The sequence below is a fragment of the Fukomys damarensis genome, unplaced genomic scaffold, assembly GCF_012274545.1.
Source record: "Fukomys damarensis isolate Sample0158 unplaced genomic scaffold, DMR_v1.0_HiC HiC_scaffold_16, whole genome shotgun sequence".
Classification (NCBI taxonomy): Eukaryota; Metazoa; Chordata; class Mammalia; order Rodentia; family Bathyergidae; genus Fukomys; species Fukomys damarensis.
Window position 1 is genome coordinate 72071569 of NW_022900928.1, and position 12289 is coordinate 72083857.

The 12289-nt window shown below is 35.9% G+C and overlaps 2 protein-coding genes across 2 annotated transcripts; both read right to left on the bottom strand.

Annotated features, from left to right (window-relative positions):
* Window positions 1-1135: 1135 nt before the first annotated feature.
* Window positions 1136-5877, bottom strand: LOC104854723 (olfactory receptor 8B8). Its single transcript, XM_010613303.1, has 2 exons — window positions 5866-5877; window positions 1136-2080 (listed from the first exon to the last, which is right to left on the bottom strand). Exons 1-2 carry the CDS (start codon window positions 5875-5877, stop codon window positions 1136-1138), a joined length of 957 nt encoding a protein of 318 aa, XP_010611605.1.
* A 5473-nt stretch (window positions 5878-11350) lies between these two features.
* LOC104854701 (olfactory receptor 145) lies at window positions 11351-12289 on the bottom strand. Its single transcript, XM_010613284.2, has one exon. The coding sequence runs from the start codon at window positions 12278-12280 to the stop codon at window positions 11351-11353; it is 930 nt and encodes a 309-aa protein (XP_010611586.1). The 5' UTR covers window positions 12281-12289.

Consider the following 12289-nt stretch of genomic DNA (forward strand, 5'->3'; position numbering starts at 1 on the left):
AAGGGTATAGTAGGAAGAGAGGGAAAGAAAAAGAAAAAAGGAGAAAAGAAGAAAATAATGGAAATGAAGCTTTTGTGAATAAGTAGAAGAGGGGTTGAAGGGAGGGAAAGTGATTGGAGTAAAAAATAATCAAGATGTACCCTGTATAGTTACACATTTCCCTTTGATGAATGTGATCATTATATGTATCTAAAATGTACCCATAAAATTTTAAAAGTCACCTGACCTTGTCTTTCTGTGTTGAAAGCCTTCCCAGAGGTTGTGGGAATCTCATACCTGAAGCATGAGCTGAGCAAGGCAAAGAAGCTGAGAGATGAGGGCGTCCTCAGCTAAGGGGAGCGGTGTGGATGCAGTGCTGACTGTCAGCTGAATCCAGGTCTGCTGGAGAGAGGAATACAGGCGCACGGGAGGTATAATCATCGCATCGGGTAATACTAAGAGAAATGCTCCGAGAGGGAGAGTTCTGGGGTTCCGTGCAACTGGGGCACTGAGTTATGGGGAAAACATGAGTGGTGATGATTAAAAAGAGTAATGAAGGAAGACGATGTGCAGTTTTGGCAGCTAGGTAAATGATCACGCTTTCAGTGTGATAACTATCTTGGAAACAAGAAGGAGTGTGCTGCTGTGGTAAAGGTTAATTTCACATATTGAGTTTAGGTGACTATGGAGAATTCAACTGTAGCTATCACCAATAAATATATAGGTCTGAGTTCAGATGTGAATTCAAGTTATTTGGAAAGGAATTCTTTATACAATAAACATATATTAATCTATAATAAACTAGTAAATGTATTTTTAAAGGTATGGGAATTATTTCTAAAATGTAAGTGGAAAAAGTAAGAGAGGGCAGGAGGAAAGAAAGAAAGGAAAAATGAGGTAATACATTTTGCAGTTATAAGGCCCCAGTTCTGGCCTACACACTTTAATTTGTATTAACTCACTTTTGTACTAGCCATATTAAATAATGAGATGTCTTTATTTTTCAGAGGTTTCAATCAAGGATTTCTGATTCCAAGCCAATGGTCTTTCTGCTATACCTCATTTCTTCCCATATGACAAAATTCTATGCTGGTATGTGGGAGGAGGGCCTATTTAAAGGGAAACCTGTATTCTTCTACAATAACTAATGCTGCTCTCAGATTGAACATATCTTCCCACTAAAGCTTTTCTTCAAGGCAATCCTAACTTCCTTATTCCTAAAGCTATAGATCAGTGGGTTGAGCATGGGTACCACAATTGTATAGAACACGGTGGACACTTTCCCCTGGTCCATAGACAAGTCAGAAGAAGGATGCAGGTACATGAATGCCCCAGACCCAAAGAAAACAAAAACAACAATTATATGTGAACTACAAGTGCTAAAGGCTTTAAATCTTCCTTCAGTGGAACGGATGTGAAGAATGCTAGCGAGGATGAACGTGTAGGAGACAGTGATGGTGAGGCTGGGCACACCCACATTAGTGCCTACGACAATGAACACCACCAGCTCATTGACCTGAGTGCTGGTGCAGGATAGCTCCAGCAGGGGAAAGATGTCACACATGTAGTGGTTGATAGTGTTGGCCTCACAAAAAGTCAACCTCAGCATGCATCCTGTGTGGGCCCAGGCAGCAGCAAATGCTCCCACATACACAATCACAGCCAGCAGAAAGCAAACCCAAGGGGACATCTTAGCTGTGTAAAGCAGGGGCTTGCAGATGGCCACATAACGATCGTAGGCCATGACCGTCAACATGTAGCATTCTGCACTGACAAAGAAGGAGTAGAAAAAAAGTTGAGTCATGCAACCTGCATAGGAAATGGTGTTTATCTCTGACACGAAGTTTACCAACATTTTGGGGGTAATAACAGAAGAATAACACAGATCAATAAAGGATAAATTGAAGAGGAAGTGGTACATGGGAGTGTGAAGATGAGAATTCAGTCTAATTAGAGTGATCAAGCCCAGGTTTCCTGTTGTAGTGACAACGTAGATTCCCAGGAAGAGAAAGAAAAAAGGGAGCTGGGTCCCCGAGTATTCTGTTAGACCCACCAGGATAAACTCAGTGACAACGGAACTGTTTCCAATGTCCATTCTCTCCTAGCAGGATCTGAAACACAAGAGGGTGGAGTTATATTTGAGGCAGGACCCAGGTTTGCCATGCTCTGCCCCAGAAGCACAGAGAATCCACAAAGATTTAGTTCATTTTCTAGAAAGCTGAATCTGGATTTGCACAAGGAAAGCAAGTGCATGGGAGCCAGAAGCACAGTGTAAGCACACTGGAGAAATGTGTCGAGAGAAGGCAGTACAGAGATTTCTTTTCTCTGCTTCAATTTGTGGTTAACAAGTCCTCCAGTTGATGCTTGTTTATCTTTACTCACCACACTCTGGCTTCCCTGAGTTGTCAACTGATACACAGCATGGGTGCCATAAGCATTATGTCCATGGCAGAATTAAGGAAATAAACATAGATGTTCTTTGCTTCGCAAGCATGCATAGTGAGAAAGTCATTAAGTCAGCCTCAGAACCTGTGTGTGCTTCACAGGAAACTTGCTACAGAGCAGAAAGATTAGGGGCACTGCAAATTCTATCATCTCAGCACTACTTCTTTCCTCCACTTCCCTCCCACACAGACTATTTAATTATTTGCACTTCAGGGGGTGGGAAAGCAGAAAAAGGTCACAGAATTTAAAAGCCTGGAGTCTCAGTGCTCACCCTCCTTATGCCTAAAGGCATCAGACTGTCCTGTGCCTCTCCACTACTGTTCTCCAAAGAGAAACAGCCCTGCTGCTGCAGGTGAAACAGTTCTGAACTGGAGCTCGAATGGCTCAGAACATTTATAAATCAATCTTTGACTCCCTCTGAGAGTTAAATGTAGATTGTGATTCTTAATTGTGATTTTCCCAGCTGTAATAATTAAATCACAAAAACAAAGCCCAAGGAGCACTCTCTTTTTTTTTCAAGTAATACCAAGTAGCATTTTGAAGATCATCTTATCCTAACCCTGAAGTGCAGATAATTAAACGGTCTGTGTGGGAGGGAAGTGGAGGTAAGAAGTACTGCTAAGATGATAGAATTTTCAGTGCCCTAGTCTTCCTACTCCCTAATTAAAATCCCTTAGGAAAAATATTTTTAAAAAATTGTTTATACATCAATGACAGTGTTTTTACATGGGTATTTTTAGAGATAATGCTATATTCAGATTTCTCTTTAGGGGTTGTATATTCCCCCAAGCAGATCACATAGAAAACTTTCCATCCTCCTCTTTCTCCTTGTGCCTCTTTGATTTGTAAATACAGTTGGCAACACAGAAGTAATGACACATAAAATGACTTCTAAAAAGAATACAAGCATGCATGTATCCTCACACACATACAATGTTATATTTTACCACCTATGATTCTATGATGTACAATCGCTTATACAGTTTATCACAAATCACATCCTTTTACCTTTTTTCTTAGCATTGTCTTTTCCTTATCAGCTCCCAACCAACCTGTCTGTCCCCAATCATACATGTAGATATCCTGGCGTGCACATTCCCATATTTCCCTAGTTTGTCATATAATCAAATACATTTATTGTGGCTTCACACTTGATTTACAATATGCATAATTTTCATCTTTTGCTATTTTTAGGTAAAAACACTTTTTTGAAATATATTCCATATACTAGTTTGTGGATATATCATATTATACCCAACCAAATCACATTAATGGATTCAGTATTTTCTGGTTTTTTTTAATCAACAGAAACGATGTTAAAAGCATTACTATGCATATATCTTGATATACCAATTTGTTTCAATAGAATAAATTCCCAGAATGCCATTTTTCATTTATCATCAAACAGTTTTCACAAAACTGTTCACGGTGTATGAAATTACCCCTCTTTCTCCCTGCACATCATCAGTAAATATGGTAGTGTTCTATAAATAAGACAGTCTGATATTGACACTCTACTGTTACTTGAATTGCATTTCCTGTCTACTACTGAGTTTAGGGATCTTTTCATAAATTTTTAAACCTTTTCTGTTGTTTTTCTGTAACTTGCTTATATATGTCCTTTCCTCATTTCCATGGAGTTGTTCTCTCTCTTATTGTTCAATGTAAGAATGTACTGAATATTAATCTTGTGGTTGTCATCAATATTTACACTATATTTTTCTTTTATTCTCAATCCACTGATGTGTATAATATTTCTTTTGTCCAACAAAAAGTGTAAAACCTTTTGCAGTGAAAATATCTATTTTGATATATATAATATATACACAATAACCTGTATACCTCTTCTCTGGTATAATAACTTTGCCTTACTACAGAGCCTTCAGCCCTAAATTCTGGCTTATTCTACAGTCTCCTACAGCTCATTACCAATCCAAGAGTTAAGATTATGTTTTTAAAATGCTATTTTGGTTTTAATCTCCTATAGTCCATTTCACCTAGAGAAAAATCTCAAGTGTCATTAAAGTCTACAGAATCTTACATCATCTTGGCGGTGTTATGACCCTATTTCCATCTCCACTGAACTCTGCCTCCTTGCTTCCACTAAAACAGCCTTTGTTCTTTTGCAGACATGCAACAGCATATAAAACATTTGTCCCAAAAGATATTCCTCCAGATAAGTACTTTAAATATCACCTTCTTGCTGAATTAGGTACCGTGTATGGATCACCTTTATATTTTCAATATATAACATACATCCTGACATGAATCTAAGTCTCCCCTTTGGACGGCTTCTCAGAGATCATGGAGCTGGATTGGAAGTGCTATGAGGCTGTGTCGTAAAATGTGAATTTAATGTGGTTGACTCTAAAATATTCTATTTGAGAATTTTGCTTTAAAACTACTGCTTATATATTGTGTTCTTGTTTTAACATAAGAGAGAAAATATAGTCATGAGACTCATAAGTTTTGTGAACACTACACATGTGCTGATCCATTTGCCATTAGTAAGCCTGGATCTCCACTATGTTCACATGGGAGACTCGACTGCAAGAGTGCAAGAGAGGGAGAGAAAGACAAGTATAGTCGATTTTCTTTAAAATTTTCTGTTCAACATCCTCTTCATTTCTATAAACCTGTATATCTCAGGAAGATATATTTTACCAATAACTCTAAGTCAAAGCTGGGTAGGTTGAGTAGGTTCAAATTAAGAAATGATCATGAGTTAGAAACACTATTTTTGGCAAAAAGCAGACATTGCTAATTTGGGGTGTTTAAGTAAAATCTAAAGACTTTTGTTTTTAGTCTTTCATTGCATAATTTCTATAGTATTTATGAATGCTTAGTCATGTGAATATAATAATCAATTGTTATTTTAAAGGTAAGAGTCTCTCTCCATATACATATACATAGTGAAATGATTTCTACAGTAAAGCAATTTAATATATCCATCTCTTTACACAGTTATTTTTTCTGTATGTGGAAAGAGCATCTAAATTCTCTTTTGTGGTTATTATTTTAGAATACAATTAAGTACAAACCCAATATTAATGTCTTAGACACAATACCAAACACTCATGACTTAAAGGTGGAGGGGTTTATCTTTTGTGTTTAAATGATTGAGAAAGGTCTGAGGCAGAAAAACTGCTTACCTCATGGCAGCCAAGGAGCAGAGAGTGAAGGCAGGAAGCACAGAGGAATGTATGGTATCTCTTTCTAGATCATTCTCTGAGTGATCAGCCTTTTCTACGTTTTCAAACTGGGGACACCTCTTTCTGACAGCACGTAGCACCAGCACAATCCAATCACCTTCCAAAAGCCAAATCGCTGAACATATGAGCATTTTGAGGACATTCTAGATTTAATCTACAGAATTTCTCAAATTATACATAACTACAAGTTTGTACTACATCTATGTTTCAATCTATGTCTCCTCAACACCACTACCTTCATCATCACTGGAAATAGCATTTTACAATGTGTCTATGTACTTAACTATTTAAGTGAGATTATGAAGTATTTGTCTTTCTGTGCCTATTATACTTCACATATTTTCCTTCAGGTTTATCTCATATATTTTCACAAATGGCATGATTTTCTTTTCAAGCCTGAGTAATATTCCAATGTGCACATATGTACTGCATCATTGCTTTATCCATTCATCTTATCAATGGACACTGAAGTTGATTACATATCTTACTGCAAATAATGCTGCAGTGAACATGGGAAAGCAGACATCTCAGAGGTATTGATATAATTTCCTGTTGAAAAAGATAGGATTCTGACTCAAATGTTAATTCTAAATTTAATTTTTGAGGAATCTTCCTTCATATGGTTTTCTATAATGTCTGAACTAATTTACATTTCCACCAAGAGCATACAAAGTTCCCTTTTCTTCATACCCTTGCCAAAACTTATTTTCTTGATAATGACCATCATAACAAGTGTGTGGTGGTATTTCACCATAGTTTTAACCTGAATTTCCCTAATATTAGTGATGTTAAGCAGCTTGTGACAACCACACAAAATTACTAGAATATTGCCAGCAACCCAGAAACCCTTGATGTGTCTCTTCCTCATTATATCTCTATCTATCTGGTTTTTTTCCATTTATCATCCTAATCCTACTGTAATAACTTCCTGGCTTTTCTTTACAGCTTCTTCATCTAAGTAGGCCCTGGTCATCATTTGCATCCAGCCCACAGAAGGATGAAAACATTTGGAAAGGTCACATATTGGTTCTATAAGTGTTTTCCATCATATCTGGAACTATCCACATCATAGTGCATTGCAAAAAAGATTGAAGACTGAGGACTGGAAGAAAAGTTGAACAGCAGAAAATTTTGCCTCAGTGGGTTGCACAGGTTGGTGCTTACCAATCATGGCTTACCTGAGATTAAATAAATGTTGAATGTTAGAATTCCTATTGGCCTTGGTACTGAAAACAAGAATGATACTATAGATCCCACTTATCTGTTTCCATGTAATGTGCAGGTCAGTATAAATTATAAATATATTCACATATTCCAAATTAGAAACAAAACTATGAAATATAAATTATGAAGGATATATTCTGGATATTTTTCTCATGTGAGTATTTTCCTTTTGTTTTTACTCTCAGGAACTTTTTATCCATTAAAACTACTGCTGTCAAGTATCTCTAGATTGGTGTTCGAAGTTAGTTAACCTCACTTTTTATCTGGGAGAAACTTTAAATGGGGCGGGTGATTCTACCTCATTAAGAAAGGAGGCTGTCCCTCAAAACGTAAAACTTCCTGACAGCAAGTGAGATATTAATGTTTCAAAAAACATGCTATGTGAGATGAAACCCAAGACATAAATTGCTCCCTCCATCCAGTGGCCAGATTGATTAATTAGTTCTCATGGTGCTACAGACAAAACCAACTGTTCCAGACTTAAGGAAAAATTTATTGTCAGTTCCCAGTATGGACATTATGCAAATATAATCAATTCTTAGAATAATTTTATTACAATTCTATTTATAATTTATTGCATGTAGGGTGCAACTCTTCTACATGCATTATGAAAATTTACCTGTTATGCGTCTTATTTATATCAATGACATAATATGGCAAACACTTTGACACAAGTTGCTAGCCACTTAACTTACAAATACTTGAAGCACGTGTAAGTGTGTGTGTGTTTGTGTGTGTATGTGTTTACATAAATGAGTAAATAATTAAATCAACTATTTTTTTCTTGCTAAATTCAGCAACTACTTCCTGCAAAGATCTGCCTGTCTGGAGTTAATACCAGGAACCACATATTTGAATGTGTTTGCAAAAAAAGAAAAAGAAACAGGAACAAAAACTATATAATTAGTGTTAAAGCAGTCATTTTATAAACCACAAAGCTTGAAGTCAGTGTGTGTGTGTGTGTGTGTGTGTGTGTGTGTGTGTGTGTGTGTGTTTAATGCAGGAATTCAGAGTTAAGAGGAATGAGTGAAGGGGTTCAATAAAGATTGAGGTTTATCACTGGGATCTTGTACCTGTACATGATATGTCTTGGTTCTTAGTTTTTCCCCATACCCCAGCCTTCCCTTCTCCCCTTCACCCTTCCCTATTTACAAAGATTTTGTTTCCATTTTTTCCTTTTTTCAAATCTTTTCTTTTCCCTTATAAATGTAACTGTATTATAAATGTATTGCTTTAAATGTACCAATGAACTTAACAGGGAAAAAAAGATTGGGGTTTGAGGATGTAAAGGATAAGAACACAAAGCATATTTGACCTCTGACTTCCTCAGCCTTCAAGCAGAGCACAACAGATCACAATTATTTCAAAACTAATCTCAAACAACAATAGAGTTTAAATAGAAAAAGTTTACACTAAATAAATTCAGAGTGCAAATGGAAAACGTGCTTTCAGATCTTTACTGAAAGAACAATTTTTGTTCTCAGTAATCCAAAGTTCTCGCTAATGTAGAAACATTCTTTCCAAGTACAGTGACATAAACAAATCTCATGCCTTCCAATTTAATTCTCAGCTATGACATCTCTAAAACTTTGATATGCTCTCCATAATTTATTTAGTGCCATTCACCTAAGAAACAATAACAATAAAAACCTATGAACAACTCTATGCAGTGTGTGTAAACTGCCAAACTTAGCTTCTTTTGAAAGAAATAAAAACATACAATTAGAGCTTAGCTTGGTAGCTAAATTAATTGTATTTTAGGCTTTGCTGCCCTTAACTTTTTGGACCTTTGTGCTTTCGAGGCAGGCGGCGGAACCACTAAGCTAAATCCTCGGCCCTGCCCTTAACTTTTAAAAAGCATATTTAAAGTGAATTAATTTTAAAGGAAGTCTGTCTTTTATGAAAATAACAGATTTAATTTGTATTTTGAGGTTCTTCAAATGAAACATCAGGGTTCTGGTTTAATGCAGGCTTGATGACATGAGTAGTAATGGGACAGACACACAATGCCTCAAAGAGTACCAAGACACAGATGCTAATTTGTTATTTAAATACCTTTTAAAACTAAAAATGTAAATAAGATCCAAATTGTATAACTGATAATGCAAAATAGGAAGAAAAGGGCTAAAGATGTAAGGGAAGTGGGAAGGGTAGGGGAAAGGAAATAAGGGAAAAGAAAAAACATGAGAAAAGGAAAAAATGGAAACAGTCTTTGTAAATAGGGGAGGTTGGAAGGGGTGAAGGGAGGGCAGGGTGATGGGGGAAAAAATGAGAACCAAGACCTGTCATGCACAGGTACAAGATCCCAGTAATGAATGTAACTGTATATCTAAAAAGTACCAATAAACTCAGTGAGAAAAATCCTTTTATTTAGTAAGTAAAAAACTTTATCAAAAGGAATTATACATAAAAGACAATTTTTAAAATCAACTTTACTATTATATAGAAGAAAAATTTGTTGTGAATAATCAAATGTGTTGCTATTCCAGTCATCAGATGGGAAAGGAATGGTAACATCCTTAAAATAGTAACGTGGCAGTGCTGTATAATTAAATACAAACAACTCGACGAAGAATTTATCCTGTCTGTAACAATACCGAAATATTGAATGGAAAATAGAAAAAAGTGAAAAGTTACATATATTGTATAGTTCTTTTTGGAAAACATTTAAATTGTTACTTGGAATATCATATTAAGAATTTAAGAGTAGTCACCTTTTTGCCATTTTCTCACAAGGAAAATCATCCATCATTCTGCTCTTCAAAAGATATCACAATTTGTTTTATTTTCCTATGAATTTTAAAGCTACTCATTGTTTGTCCTATTAAACTATGATGCCTTATAGTCCATACGGGAATAATATATGAAAGCCAGGAGAGATTGAATTGTTCACTGGTTCTCCAGAGTTGACCTTTCTTTAAAATCAAATAACATAAGCCTATTTTGGAGCCAGAAAAAATTATGATCTTCATATTGTTAGCTTTTCCCACAAAAGAAAATAGAAATAGCTTCCATATTCCACTATTTTAGTTTTTAAATTTCTTCTTCCTAACTTGAGTTTCAAATATCATTCACTTACTTTCTTCCTGAGTCTCCACAAATGTGGCAACTCTTATTTTCAAAACACTATTAACAAGTCAGGCATGATTGGTGTAGACCTGTAATCCCAGCACTTGAGAGGCTAAAGCAGGAAGATTGCTGAGTTCAAGACCAGCCTGAGCTACATAGTGAGTTCCAGGTCAGGCTCAGATACATAGTGAGACCCTGTCTCAAAAAACCAATCAACCAACCAAACGAACAAACAAAAACACTGTTAACATATGGTCACTCCAGTTAAAAAGATTTATCAAAGCTTTATAAACAATGAGAGATAATTACAGTACTTTACAAAAGAGGATACTCAGATTAAAATGCTGTTCTAAATTTCACTGATCATACTCCCCACAGAGATATCTTCTTAATTATCTGTTTCTTTGAGAACTAGTCTCAGTTCTATTCTCACCCAAGACCCTATTCTCTCAATTAGAAGATCTCAAAAGCCAATTCTAATTTGTTTTTTTCCAAACTACTCAGTTCCAAATTTGAGATAATCGCCTCTGATCTGTACTAGTATAACATGTTTTCTCTTTCTCAACAGAAAAAAACCATCAAATTATTCTCCTGATCAAAATTAATAATAATGCAACAATAACTCCTAGAAAAAAATCATGCATCCTCCATGAGTAGCAACAACTTTAAAAGCACAGTTGTTTTTTATATTTCATACTTAAATATATGAGAACATAAAGTAAACAGAAGGTATTTCAGAAAAAGTAGATTTGAAATCAGGAGCTTAATGGTCTATTCTAAGCTTTTTCTTTAAATAGCTGTAGGAATTTTAAGTACATTATTGACCTCTTTCAAATTTAGTGTATGATCAATGCAATAAATATATAGTGACAATCTAGTATTTGTTATGCAAACTATATGGAATAAATACAAACTCTGAAAAGTTGTGTAGTGTTTATAGCTGCAACGTGGGTTGCATTGGATAGATTATGCAGAAATATCTATTTCGGTGAAGCATTTGAAAAACATATTCTTGCCTAGTAGAGGACTGGAAGCACAGAGTAGAGACAAATTATCTGGTTCATGCTTTGTTACAAGTGCCAAATCAGAATGGTCCTGCCTAATGACGTACTGTCCATCTAGATGTACTTACTTAATCAATTGCAGAAACATTCATTATATTTAAGAAAAAGAGTAATGACAGCGAAAAAATAAAAAAAGGAAATTTCTTTTTTGAACACAATTTGTAAACAGGAAAAATGATAAAGAGAACTTGTGGAACCGGTTTAAATAAAAGAAAATCTACTGAAAAAAGTTATGAAATAAAATGTGCTTCAAATTTCCTTCCTTTGGATTAGGAAGAAATATAAGAAACCTTCCACTAAAAATATTTTACATAAACACAATCTCTTCACAAATGTACATAAAGATACTGAATTTGATCAAAACTTTCGCCTATTCAGGATTTTTCTCAGGGCAACTTTAACATCTTTGTTCCTGAAGCTATAGATTAAAGGGTTCATCATAGGTACCACAATGGTATAAAAAACAGAGGAGATTTTTCCCTCATCCATAGACCCAGCAGAGGACGGTTTGAGATACATAAATGCACCTGATCCAAAGAACAGAGAAACTGCAATTATGTGGGAACTGCAGGTGCTGAAGGCTTTTGACCTGCCCTCAGTGGACCTCAGCTGAAGGATATTGGAGAGAACAAAACCATAAGAGATGAAGATGGTGACACTGGGCACAATGATGTTGATCCCCACCACAATGAAAACCTCCAGTTCATTGACGTCCGTGCTGGTGCAGGAGAGCTCAAGCAAAGGGAAAATGTCACAGAAATAGTGGTTGATAGTGTTTGCACCACAGAAGGTCACTCTCAGCATGCATCCTGTGTGGGCCATGGCACCAGAGAATGCCATCAGGTATGAACCAAGCATTAGGTTGCAACACACTGTAGGGGACATGACAGTGTTATACAACAGTGGATTACAGATGGCCACATAGCGATCATAAGCCATTGAGGTCAGCAAATAACATTCGGAAATGATAAAGAAACTGTAAAAGTACAGCTGGGCCATACACCCCCTATAAGAGATGACATTCTTTTTTGATACAAAGTTCATGATCATTTTGGGTGTAAACACAGAAGAACAGAAGTCAATAAAGGACAAGTTGAAGAGAAAAAAGTACATGGGAGTATGAAGGTGTGAATTCAGCCCAATAAGAGTTATCAAACCCAAATTTCCCAACACAGTTACCATATACATTACTAGAAACAGGAAGAACAAGGGTATTTGGATATCAGGCCTGTCTGTCAATCCCACCAGAATAAATTCATTCACAAAAGAGCCATTTTCAGGAAGCATTCTTCTCTA

Coding starts and splice junctions, on each gene's coding strand:
- LOC104854701 (XM_010613284.2), bottom strand. CDS start 12,280: ATGCTTCCTGAAAATGGCTCTTTTGTGAATGAATTTATTCTGGTGGGA.